Raw genomic sequence first — 12,987 nt, forward strand, 5'->3', positions numbered from 1 at the left:
TCTTTCTACCTTCTCTTTTCTCTTTTTCCCCCCTCTCTTCCTCTTCCATCCTCTCTTTTCCTTCACTTCTCTCCTTTTCCCTTTCTCTTATTTTCACATCCTGATTCTCCCCTCTCTCTTATTTCCCCTCTTATTTCCTCTCTTTTCTCCTCTCTTTTCCTGCTATCTTTTCTCTCTTTTCAAAAACATATAGCATAATAAATAACAAAGAGAGGGATAAAACATAACAAAGCATAACAAATATTCAAGAGGGGTTACAACATAAACACTTTTTAGAGCATAACAAATATCCAAGAGAGGGCTCCCTCTCATATACTAGAAACTATAATTACATTCTCCAAATCAGAGTTCTCTATAATACTTTGGTCTTCTCATCGTTTGGTCTTCGATAAAGTGCTACCCTCTCCTTTGTCAGCTTTCTTCTTATTCTTCTTCTCCACTTCTTTTTTCTTTTGCTCCTTACTCCAAGGAGCTTCCTTGGGCATGTGGCCTTCCTCTTGTAGCTCAGCATACACTTGACAATAGAATCCTCTAGGATTTCACAATCTATCTTGTCTTGGTCGAAATAATCCTTGCCCGTGGCGTGTGCGGAGGGACACAGATGCGCTCCAGGGAGCGATGGTACATCTACCTCCACATCCTTTATATAGTAATACTGATGGTACAACTCCTCTAAGTATGCTATTCGTTTGGGCCATTGGGAGTAGTAGAGAGAGAGCGACGAGAAGGGAGCGATGAGTGACGAGAGAGCGATGAGAGAGTGACGAGGAGTAGCAGAGTAGAAGGAGTGGAAGGAGGGTGACAAGAGAGCGATGAGAAGGGAACGAGCAATAGACTGGAAGGAAACGGTGAGAGATATAGCAAGGGAGTGGTGTGAGACAAAGAAGAGAGGAGGGGAGAATTTAAAGATGGGGAAAAATGAAGCAGAAAAGGGAAAATCAAAGAATCAAATGTACAAAAGCTGAGATAAAGCGGGTAGTGTGATAGGGGATGTGATTGGCACAGATTATGGAATAAAGGAGAGTGGATGCAACAAAGTTTTCTAGAATTATCATTTTGGAATATATTGGCTTGTTGGTCCCCTTAATTTTTTTGAATAGAATTGAATGTGAATGTGGCTTGTTTGTATCCTGAATTCTTTTACATACCTTGAACGAGTGCCCTGATATGATTTGTAATGTGTTTTATATGCCTGTATTTGGTTGTTTTTTTCAAAGAGATTATAAATGGAACACCCTCCTCCCGAATAGTCTTTCATAAACCCCAACCTGCTTCCCCATGTTGCTGTCGTTTGGGACATTGATACTCTGCTATCACATGTAGCAAAAAAAATTATGCTTGATGCAGATTGGATAAAGTTTAACGTCGAAGTGCAAGCATGTGGGTGGGGTCCAGACCGATCATACCGGAGCAGTATTTTTTGAGGGTCATAGGAAACAACCTACAGGATCTCTGCAAGCTTTGGAAAGACTGCTTCAAGCCCTCATTAATAAGGAGGAGAATGTCAAAGACATAATGGTTTGTGTAGACATCTTGGACCATGAGTACATCATCCAAGAAGAGTATCAATATATATTAGAAGACATGCAAGATGAGGTTCCGAGTGACCCGTCTAGCCATGAGGAGGAGGACAATACAAGTGATAGTAATGCAGAGCAATAGACCTCCTCCTCTCTTTAGCATATGCATGAGAATGTAAGAGAGCCAGGAAAGTTATGTACTGGCTGTCTATCAGTATTTCGGACTCCATGATTGTGCATATTCAGGATGCAAATATGCCAAAGGAGGCATGGGATACTTTGGCAAAAATGTATAGCACAAATACGCAAGCCAGGAAAATGCAACTCAAACAGGAGTTGCACAATGTGCAGAGAGAAAATTTGAGCATAAATGACTACCGCATGAAAGTGAACAAAATTGCAGATGCACTTGCTTCCATTGGGTCGCCAGTGGATGATGACGATTTGGTCTCTGTGACCTTGAATGGTCTAGGAAAGGATTATGCACAGTTCCGGACATCCATTGCCGTCCGTGAAAACTTTCCTGATTTTGAGGAGTTGATTGCTCTTCTAATTTCTGAAGAGTAGAGAAATGGGGGTGCATCTTCTTCAGCAGGAACTTCAAAAGAAACTGTTTTCTACTCAAATGCCGGCAGAGGTAGAGGCAGAGGTAGAGGAGGCCGATCTGCAGGCCGTGGTAGAAATCAGAATATGCAGCAAACGCAAGAAAACCAGTCCTATGCAGGAGGACGTGGTAACTCTAGAGGCAGGGGGAGCCAAAGAGGCCGTGGTGGATGGCAGAGAGGCCAAAATGCAAACAGCAATGTTGAATGCTACTACTGTGGCAAAATGGGGCATATGGCTAAAGACTGCTACAAAAAGCAGAATGACATTATGAATGGAAAATTGCAGCAAGGCAATTATGCATCTTCTAGTAGGCAGGGTGATGACAGAAATGAGCATCTATTTATGGTGCAGCATATGATCAATTCTGTGACAAGTGCAAGAAGAACAAAATGATGTGTGGTATGTTGACTTAGGTGCGTCAAACCACATGACAGGTCATGCAAAATGGATGCAAGATGCAAGGAAAATGGAAAAGCCAGGATTTGTGGAGACTGGTGATGATACTGCACATCCTATTGTGCAAATTGGCAAAATTCCTTTGTCTATGCAGGATGGGAAAAAGAAATACTTGTCTGATGTATTTCATGTCCCGAACATCACCAAGAACCTGGTTTCTGTTGGTCAGATGGTTGAGCAGGGCTTGCAGGTCAGATTTAATCCTCATGGATGCTTTGTTGAGGATATGAAAAATAATGGTCGCTTGATAGCAAAAGGAAAGAAGAAGGGCAGGATGTTTACGTTGGATGCGGACATGCCTGAATTGAGTGCAGCAATGTTTGCACATGGGACCGGTGTAGTTGCAGATATTGATATCTGGCACAAACGCATTGGTCATGTTAATATACAGTGACTTAAATCAATGCAAGCCCAAAATATTGTTGCAGGATTGCCTAAATTCAAGGTTGCAGAAATGCACAAGGTTTGTGAAGCCTGTCAATTTGGGAAACAGGCAAGGAAACCTTTTCCTAGGCATGTTCAAGAGAGTAAAAAGCCATTGGAATTAATCCACTTTGATGTGTGGACTACAAAAGCTGCATCTATTGGAGGCTGTCACTATTTTGTCACATTTATTGATGACTTCAGTAGAAAACTGTGGGTGTATTTTATGAAAAAGAAAAGTGAAGTGTTTGGGCACTTCAAAGCTTTCAAAGCTATGGTTGAAAAAGAAACAGGCCTGCAAATAAAATGCCTAAGGTCAGATGGAGGGGGAGAATACCTCTCAAATGAGTTTGCAAGGTTCTTGCAGGAGCATGGTATAAAGCAGCAATATTCATGCAGTCATACCCCACAGCAAAATGGAATTGCAGAAAGAAAAAACAGGCATATTGGAAAGGTATCTCGGGCTATGCTAAATGAAAAAGATCTACTAGATTATTATTGGGCTGAAGCAGTTACTATAGCAGTCTATATAATGAACAGGACACTGCAGCAATACATGGCATGACGCCAGAGGAGATGTATACTGGTAGGAAACCAGATATTTCTCATTTGAAGATTTTTGGTTGCATTGCCTATGTCCATGTGCCAGACGAGTTGAGGTCCAAGTTGGATCCAAAAGCTGAGAAGTGCATCTTTATTGGTTATTCTCTGCAGCAGAAAGGGTATAGATGCTATAACCCTTCTACACGTAAGTTCACAGTGAGCAGAGATGTTGTTTTTGATGAGATGAGCAGTAGGTATAAACCAGTAAATGTAATGATTGATGTAGATGCACAAAATGGTAATGTTGCACAGAATGCACAGCAGCAATCACAAAATATCAGTGGACCTGGAGTGTCCTCTACCAGTGGTTCACATACTTCGCCATGGACAGGCACATTGAGATCAAGAGAATCCCCTCAAAGCAATGCAGAGAGTGGTACGCAGGTATCACGAAAAGGAAAAGAGAAGGTAGATCAGCCCATGTTTGATGTGAATGTAGGTCACTCTTGTGTGGATGGTGAATCCAGTGGCTCAGAACAGAGCATTGATGATGAGTTGGGTATTCCTTCTGTTGTTACACCTGGAGTAAGGAAGACCAGGGATGTTTTGAGAGCACCTGGAAGTGAGCCTATTTTGCGCAGGTCTACCAGGGTCAGGTATCCTGTGGATAGGCTGAAATATGATGGATTTACAGCCATTCACTATGCTTATATGGTCAAAATGATACAGGAACCAGAACCCACTTCTTTTGAGCAAGCCATGGGAAATGAAAAATGGGAGAAAGCCATGGATGAAGAAATGGATGCCTTGGATGCTAATGCTACATGGGAAATGGTGCCTTTGCCTAAAGGCAAGAATGCAATTGGCTGTAAATGGGTTTATAAGATCAAGCACAATGCAGATGGTTCTGTGAATAGATACAAGGCAAGATTAGTTGTCAAGGGGTATGCACAGACATATGGCATTGATTATGAAGAAACTTTCAGCCCGGTTGCAAGGATGGCAACCGTAAGAGCAGCCATTGCTATGGCTGCATCAAAGGGATGGTCTTTACATCAGATGGATGTAAAGAATGCCTTCTTGCATGGTGATTTGCAAGAACAGGTCTTTATGGAGTAGCCAGCAGGTTATGTTCATGCTATTCATCCTGAGTTTGTTTGCAGGTTGAAGAAAGCCTTGTATGGCTTGAAGCAAGCACCTAGAGCATGGTCTGACAAGATAGGACAGTATCTTGTCACTATTGGTTTTCAGATTTCCAAGGCAGATTTCTCACTCTATGTGAGAAAAACAGAGAAAGGGATTATGCTGCTGGTCATTTATGTTGATGATTTGATCATCACAGGTGATAGTGATGAAGATATCCTTCATGTGAAAATGCTATTGAGGCAGAAGTTTGAGATGAAGGATTTGGGAGAGCTGCATTATTTCTTGGGCATTGAGGTGATTAGATCACCAAGTGGGATACAGCTCTTGCAGAGGCAGTATGGACTGGACATGCTGTCCAAATATGGGATGACAGGCTGTAAGCCTATTTCAGTTCCTTTGGAGCAGAATGTGAAGCTGAGCACAGATGCAGGTGAGCTTTTGGAAGACCCTACTATGTACAGACGCATAGTAGGAAGTTTGATTTACATGACTATTACCAAGCCAGATTTGAGCTATGCTGTTGGGTTGGTAAGTCAGTTTATGCAGGCTCCAAGGAAACCGCATTTGGATGCGGCTAGACGCATACTCAGGTATGTGAAGTCCACATTGCAGTATGGACTTTTTTATGAGGCTGGGATTCAGATACAGTTGCATGGATACACTGATGCTGATTGGGCTGGTAGTATTTCTGATAGACGATCTACCAGTGGATATGTGTTCTCTTTTGGGAGTGCTGCAGTCACTTGGAGCAGCAAGAAACAGCCTACAGTTGCCTTGTCGAGCACAGAGGCTGAGTACAGAGGGGTGCAGCAATGGCTGCATGTGAGGTAGCTTGGTTGCATAAGCTACTCTATGATATGCATCAGTCTATAATTGTGATAACATGAGCAGCAATACACTTGGCAAAGAACGCAGTCTTTCATGCTAGAACAAAGCACATTGAGGTGCATTACCACTATGTGCGGGAGAAGGTTTTACTAGGTCTTATTGATCTAGTTTATGTCAGCACAGAGGATCAGGTAGCTGACATATTCACGAAAGCATTGGGCGCAGAGAAGCTGCGCAAGTTCAGAGACCTGCTTGGTGTGCAGGAATTGGGATTGAGCTCAAGGGGGAGTGTTGAGATATCGAGCTCCACTCGCGATATGCCAGGGTGACCGTTGTGTATTTATGTCACCGACGTGTTAGCTGGAGATGCGGTTGGTACACCGCCCACGAATAATAGCTGGATGACAGCTATCCTTATCTACACTAGTTCGTGGCTCAGTTAGTATGCCACCTTAGTTAGTTGAGTTTGGTTTGAGACCCACATATAGGGTTCTTCTATTTCTTTGTACTTGAGTTCTTTTGGCTTTCACAACTAAGAAGAGGAAAACTGTTTTCAGCCTCCACCTTTGTGTGTATTCCCCCAATTGTTCATGTGAGAAAGTTGCAAGTGAGACTCCTTCCCTCTCTCCCACAATCTTCACACCGACTCCTCAGGGGCCTACCCTTGCTACTTCCCCTAGGTGGACTCCCTACCCTTGCGGCTACACCTCGAGGAACTCCTTTACTAGCAGCCCATGGCTTTGTTTGGGGTCCCGATGAGTTTGTTGCATCCATGAGTGATGCAGAGGCAGCGAGATTCTTATCTCCTGTCGTAGAGGACCGCAACTGTTCCCTCTCCTATACCCCTTGGGGGTAGATCAGGGACATCAATGGCTTTACCTACTCGACAAGGTCCCTTGTAGACCCTTTCGAGGGGTTATCACTAAGGCGTATCAATCGTAGGTCTAGAAAGAGTAGCAAGGGTCGAGGCTGCTGCGGGGGCAGGAGGAATGTAGACGAGTCTGCACACTCCCATCTCTCCCCTATATCACAAAACACAATACTAGTCAGGCTCATTGACCTCTACACTCACAGGCTGCAGCACCCTAGAGAGACCACTCGCTCCCTTCCTCCTCGCTCCTTAAATGCTCACTCCACCCCTCGTTCTAGCTCTACTACTCTGTCCACCACGAATCCTTTCGACTTTGTTTTGTTCGAGGACCTATCCTATAGAGTGAACTGTGTTGGGGAGGTTATATAGATGATGACGAGAAGGCAATCACAAGATACACGAGGATGTTGGTGAGCACCCACTTCCCCAATGATATACTCAAACCTTGGAACCAACAGGATAATAAAGCCAAGGAGGCTGTCATAGATGCCCTCATGAGACAAATTTCAAATCCTAAAGGGTATGAGTTTGATCAAAATGCCATGCTTACACGGATGGGGGAGCTCCTTAAGTCTCGTGGATACAAATTAAGGGATGTTGTTAAGGATGGTAAGCACAAGCCAGGGTGGGTGGACCCGAAGGATTGGAAGAGAGTGAAGAAGGATTACAAGGAGAATCTAGATGCATTTGAGCCTCAGCGAAGAGCAGCGAGGATACACCTGGAGACTGCAAGTCCTTTGCACCTCGGGAGTAGTCGCAGACTTGGCAACGAGGCATGGGTGGTAAGTATATATTTATCTTCTACTGAATTTCTAATATGTTCAATCCTTCAATTGTCTTGTCATTCATATCTAACTAATTGAATTTGGATCCACAGAAGTTTGTGATTGGAAGGCCTCTAGACAACGAGGAGTATAGAAGGGCGCTCAAAATTGGAGCCAAGAAATGGTTTAAGGAGAAGGAGAAAGAAGGAGTCCACATCGATTGGGAAAGGGTGGCGGCATGTCATGTGAGTATACCCTATTCCTCTTCGTTATCATTTGACTATCACCATTGTCTTACAATCGATGCTCTTAGTTTTTCTAACTTGTGATCATTCTTACGGAGACACATTCGACCCATCCAGAGATCTGAACGGAGAGACTAGATGTGAACAAGAAACGATTAGGCTAGCAGAAGATGAGGGCGAGGGATCGGGTGCACATAGAGAGACCGAGGGTGAGGAGGACGAGGAGGGCACACATAGAGAGACCGAGGGCGAGGAGGATGAGGAGGAGCAATAGGAGAGAAATAGTAGGATAGGACATTTAGTCGTTCAATATTTCGGCACTTCTACCCTTTTGTAGCAGATTACTTCGGTGGATTTGTCATTTTTGAGTTCGGCACTTTTGCCATTTTGTAGCGCATTAGTGCATTACTTCGACGGATTTGACATTTTGTAGCACATTGCTTCGGCACATTTGCATTACTTTGTAGACCTTCTTTGCTTCAGCACATTTGCCATTACTTTGTAGACCTTCATTGCTTCAGCACGTTTGCCATTACTTTGTAGACCTTCTTTGCAAAATTGTAATGTACACCTCCACATTTGCAACATTTAATCGTGATTTTAATGGGAAAAACTATTTAATAGGGCAGGAAGGGACTGAAACAAGCCCCATCTTGCCCCACAATTTTTCTTGAAAGCTTCTTTAAAAACATTGGTATATATAGACGCTTGTATCGACACTGCAATGTCGGTACATATCGTCGACTACACCAATGCCCATACCGACACTGTGGGGCATATGTTATCGATGGTGACATCGACTCCCACACCGACGGTTTCTTTGCAACGTCCACACTGACGGACTTTTCGATACTTTCCACTTGTTAAAAAACAAAATTCTTTGTATTAGCATCGGTATCAGTGTCGAAAAGCAGCCCGCGTCTTGTAGTGAATTGGGTCGCATCATAAGCAATGGTTGGTTTGCCACTGAGCCAATGTCGCAGTTTCGATGACCAAAACCAGAGAGCGTTGCAACTGTTCATCCAATGAAATCGTACCAACGTTATCCTAAGACGCCGTTGGGATGTTACCGTCTGTAGTAGAAATGATTCTGCCATAGAACTACGCCTATTATCCTTCGTCATCTTCCCTTTGGCAGCTATGGTCTTGGAGTTGGCAAGGCACACGTACAGTAGGATCATTAGTGTTTTGGGGTTCATGTGGAACCCACAAAAGCATTCCAGAATAACAAAAAACTCAAAACACAATGCACAATTCATATATGGAATGCAGGATGTCATTACAGATACCATTTGAATTGCTTGAAATATATCAAGAGGTACAAAAGGAGTAATATCTATTTCAAAAATGCAAAATGCTTACAATAGTAGATCTAAAAAAACTCTCTCCACACTCTCTATCTCGGAACATCACATTCCAAATCTCATACATTTCCAAACGTGCATTAAAGAGGTACACCTAGCAGGTGGTGATCCTTTGTATCTATAAGCATTAATCTATGCTAAAATATATCTAAAATCCTATCTGGATAATATCTGCTTATCAAACATGTTATGTACTCATTTATGAATGTGATTTGGTGCATTTTCCACTCGCAAAATTCCATGCTCTTGCTGAATTTACTTACTAGCTGGAATAGTTGTGTAGACAAAGTGAAGGTGCCTTAATGGTGGAGACTCGGAAAGATGATCTGTAGAGTGCAAGAACCAGATTTGGTCAACACTCTCAATCGATAAGGTTTCATGAGACAATCCACAGGAAACTGTGTACAAACGATGGGATTAGATTCTCGCAAGTAGGTTTGTGATTCAATCCGCTATCAAATTATGGCGGCAGAGCCTCCCTAACGTCTCTGATAGAATACCACTAAGTGTGAAGAACACAGACACGTCAAACACTCCAACAATCAACAAACAAACACATAGTAAATAAACACCATTGGATAGTGACCATGCAAGAAAGAACTACAATTTAACTAAGAGAGAATTTGGGTGCCAGAGAGGGGACCTTCTGAATCAACCATTTCAGTATCAGAATCACTAAGACACACTTCATATGCGAACACTTAGGAGGAAGATCAGTGTAGGGAATGAAACTAGGCTTGCAATTTATAAGAACCTTACAATAAAGCAAATGAGAACTGCATGCATCCCCAAGAACCATGCACACCTTAGTCGTATCAGAGTAGAGATACTTGTTCTTGATATGACACACCCCCGTTTAATTTTGTTTTACCCTCTTGTCTCCAACCAATGCCAAGAATAGATAAACTATTGATAGAGGAAGGATTTCTAAAGCCTAAAATAGATCTAATAACTAAGTGCATCGTAATGGAAGCTATTGAAGTCTCCTCTTCACCGAATCGTCCAACACACAAATCTGCAAAACCACACTAGATAATGAGCTCGAGCCAGCGAATCTTCATCAATACACAATCACATGCACGGACGATTTCGAAGCCTCCTCTTCGTTGAATCGTCCAACACACAAATCTGCAAAATCAGATTGTAATGAGCTCCAGCCAAGTGAATCTTTATCAATTATAGTCATACGTAGAGACAATTTCAAAGCCTCAGATCTTCATACTCCCCTCCTCAGCAACACGCAGAGGTTTCCTCCGAAAACACGTGACCTGTAAACTTGTAAGCTCCACCAAAAAGATCGCACGGTAAGGCACCACATGCAAGCGCACAGTGCTCTTCAATCCTGATCCGCATAGCTCAGCAAGAGAGAGAAGCCCACAAGAAGACAATGCAAAATGACAAAAAGCCTAACCCTAAGAGCATTATCAACCTGTAAACACCCTTTAACAAGAGGCACACGTGCCTAGAGCACTGCCCTGCCCCCAAGTTTCCCCTTTCAAAGGGCTTCCAAAATAGCAACTTTCTAGTGATGTTGTTCCCTTTTCAAAGGGCTTCCAAGATAGCAACTTTGTAGTAGCTAGAGCTGTGCACAAACTAGGCGTAATGAATGAGGTCAATGTGACCAAAACAACTCCAAAGTCCAAGCAAAAATATAATGAGGGAAAAGTGGGTGTTGACTTATTGAATGAGGAATATTCAAATATAACAATTGTATGAACATTGACGTTTGTGGCCATTGAACAAGAGAGCTTCCATCGCTCAGCCATGGCAGCGAGCTTGCCTCCCACAATCTACGATCTTACCGTCAAGGTATTCCATTCATCGTTGCAAGGCTTTTTCTCAACATTCTTCCTCCTTTCTCAGCTTTTGCCTCTTCACTCTTTCGGATCTCTCACTTTCGGCGTTTTGATATCGCCGCAAAATTATCCTACTGTCCGCGGCGACTCGTTTCAGTCATTCCCGCCTTTTGGGTAGTCGCATTTCCAGTATAGTTTTGTAGATTTGATGGACAACGCAGACTTGTGGTGGTGTAGGACAATATAGGCAACGATGTCAGCCTGAACACTTACAAAGGCAAAGTTCTTCTGATAGTGAACGTGGCCTCTCAATGGTAAGGCCTTTCCAATGTTGCTTTCGTTGAGCAAGCGGCTTTTCGCTGGATTTATTGACTTAACATTTCTTCTTGGCAGTGGTCTTACGACAACCAACTACAAAGATTTGACTGAATTATACGGCAAATACAAGGATAAAGGTCGGATTTTGTGCAAACCTTTAAGACTTGCGCGTTAACTTGCCAGGGGATAGTATTCTTGTATTTTTGGGTAGCGTTTAAAACATAAAAATAATTGCCTAGACTAGACGTGAAACAAGAGAGGAGGGGTTGTAGAGATGATCATTCCTGTCGCCTTTGTTTCTACTCAGGACTTGAGATCTTGGCCTTTCCTTGCAATCAGTTTGCTGGACAAGAACCAGGCTCGAATGAACAGATTCAAGAATTTGCATGCACGAGATTCAAAGCTGAATATCCCATATTTGACAAGGTTGGTTGCTGTATAAAGTTTACTTTCGCAAGGCTTTTGAGCGTCTCTTTTCCTTCGAACACCCTTCTCATGAGTACACGCAGAGTTGTCCGAGCAGATGTAGTGAAGTTGGGGATCCAATTATCTTTTTCTCCTGTGCTCGCATATATTCTAGGTTGTTGTTTCCTTTCTATCGTGTGTCACAAGTCGTGATGCCTGACAGGTGGATGTAAATGGTCGGAAAGCAGCTCCACTGTATCAATTTTTGAAAAAGTCTAAAGGTGGAGGAATTTTTGGGGATTTCATCAAGTGGAATTTCACGAAATTCTTGGTAAACAAAGATGGTATTGTTGTTCAACGCTTCTCCCCAACAACAGCTCCTTCAAAGATTGAGGTTTGTTTTTCTGTTTCTACCTCGGAGGTTAAAAAAAAGAACCAACTCCCCATCCGTCTCCCTCCCTTCTCTTTCCCCTCTGTTTCCTCTCCAAAGTGCTTTTTCTGTTTTGGAGGCTTTGAGTCAGGTCAACTGACTCTCTCATATGCCCCTCTTGGCCTGCAAGTGTAAGAATTTGAAAGTTGGTATTGGAGTGCACCATTTTTGGCATGCAAGTATAAAACTTTCAAAGTTAGTATTCATGTGCAGTGAATCAACACCTTTTATGCCTGTTCGCTCGGAACTTTCTTTAAGTACGGCTCTCCTTTTACTGTGGTTTCTAGATAAAGGCAATTGCAACAGATAAGATTTTTTTTTGGTGCTGCACGGGCCTTCTATGGGGTTAGTTTTTGGGAATGAACTTCTCAGCTTAAGTTGGGACCTTATTATTCATATCTGATACAAACTTTAATTCATGCAGGGTGATATACAAAAACTGTTGGGGCTCTCCTGAACTTTCACTCAGAGACCCTGAAATAGAGACATGCGTTTGAAGGGAATTAGGTGGGTCATTCAGACGTTGGGTAAGCCTACAGAATGCACGAAATTTATTGTCAAAGACAAAATTTGCCATGCTTTTTTAAGGCTCCTAAAAAGATTGGAAATCTCTGACAGTGGTCATAAAAGCAATCTATGCAGGATTTGCTTAGCTGAGGTTTATAGTATTCCTGAAGTATAATGAGACGCATGGCATCATGTCTGCGTCATGATTCTGGGCTGATGTCATTTTTCTACATATTTGCTTAGCTGAGGATGAGATATCATCGTGTAAATCCCAGCAAAAGTTTGTGATTTCTTATGTAGACAAATGCTCAAACTTAATTCCGTTTTCACCTATAAAAGTTTTATTTGCAATCTCTTCTAGGAGAGGCTAAAATCAGCAGCATAGACGTATGCTAGTTGCTCTATAGCTCAAAAGGATTTGGTTTTGAAACATCAAAACTTTTGTGAGTCTTTTGGTTGAATTTGCAAGCCAGGTCTTATCTTTGGAAGCTTCATAACATTCTAATTAATCTAGAATCATTGCAACAAGTTGTAAGACTTCTCTAACTAATGTCTCAAACTAGTTGATTTATTGTCTCAAAATAATGTCTCAAACTAAATGTGAACAACTTGAGTATAGTGGTTTACACATTATGAAAATGCCTCATATTGCTCAAACATTTCTGATTGGGCAAAATATGGAGTCATTTCTTTCCAATCTCATCGATTTTCCCGCCTTTGTAAAACTAAGGAGTCTTTTATCACTTCAGTAATAATTTGATCACT

The 12,987-nt window shown here is 42.4% G+C and overlaps 1 protein-coding gene across 1 annotated transcript; it reads left to right on the forward strand.

Moving 5' to 3' along the window:
* The first annotated feature begins 10,493 nt into the window (after window positions 1-10,493).
* LOC147890445 (putative phospholipid hydroperoxide glutathione peroxidase) lies at window positions 10,494-12,613 on the forward strand. Its single transcript, XM_087390150.1, has 6 exons — window positions 10,494-10,575; window positions 10,800-10,876; window positions 10,956-11,017; window positions 11,188-11,306; window positions 11,509-11,679; window positions 12,140-12,613. The coding sequence occupies exons 1-6, from the start codon at window positions 10,531-10,533 to the stop codon at window positions 12,170-12,172; spliced, it is 507 nt and encodes a 168-aa protein (XP_087246276.1). The 5' UTR covers window positions 10,494-10,530; the 3' UTR covers window positions 12,173-12,613.
* Window positions 12,614-12,987: the final 374 nt, after the last annotated feature.

The sequence above is a fragment of the Dipteris shenzhenensis genome, chromosome 19 (assembly GCF_047967505.1).
Source record: "Dipteris shenzhenensis isolate YYH24624 ecotype China chromosome 19, Dip_SZ_1.0, whole genome shotgun sequence".
In the NCBI taxonomy this organism is placed as follows: domain Eukaryota; kingdom Viridiplantae; phylum Streptophyta; class Polypodiopsida; order Gleicheniales; family Dipteridaceae; genus Dipteris; species Dipteris shenzhenensis.

What these genes read in the sequence shown, in the direction of transcription:
- LOC147890445 (XM_087390150.1), top strand. Translation starts at nt 10,531, where the DNA reads ATGGCAGCGAGCTTGCCTCCCACAATCTACGATCTTACCGTCAAG. An exon ending in CGGCAAATACAAGGATAAAG is followed by an intron (nt 11,018 to 11,187) that starts GTCGGATTTTGT and finishes GTTTCTACTCAG; the next exon opens with GACTTGAGATCTTGGCCTTT. An exon ending in CAGCTCCTTCAAAGATTGAG is followed by an intron (nt 11,680 to 12,139) that starts GTTTGTTTTTCT and finishes TAATTCATGCAG; the next exon opens with GGTGATATACAAAAACTGTT.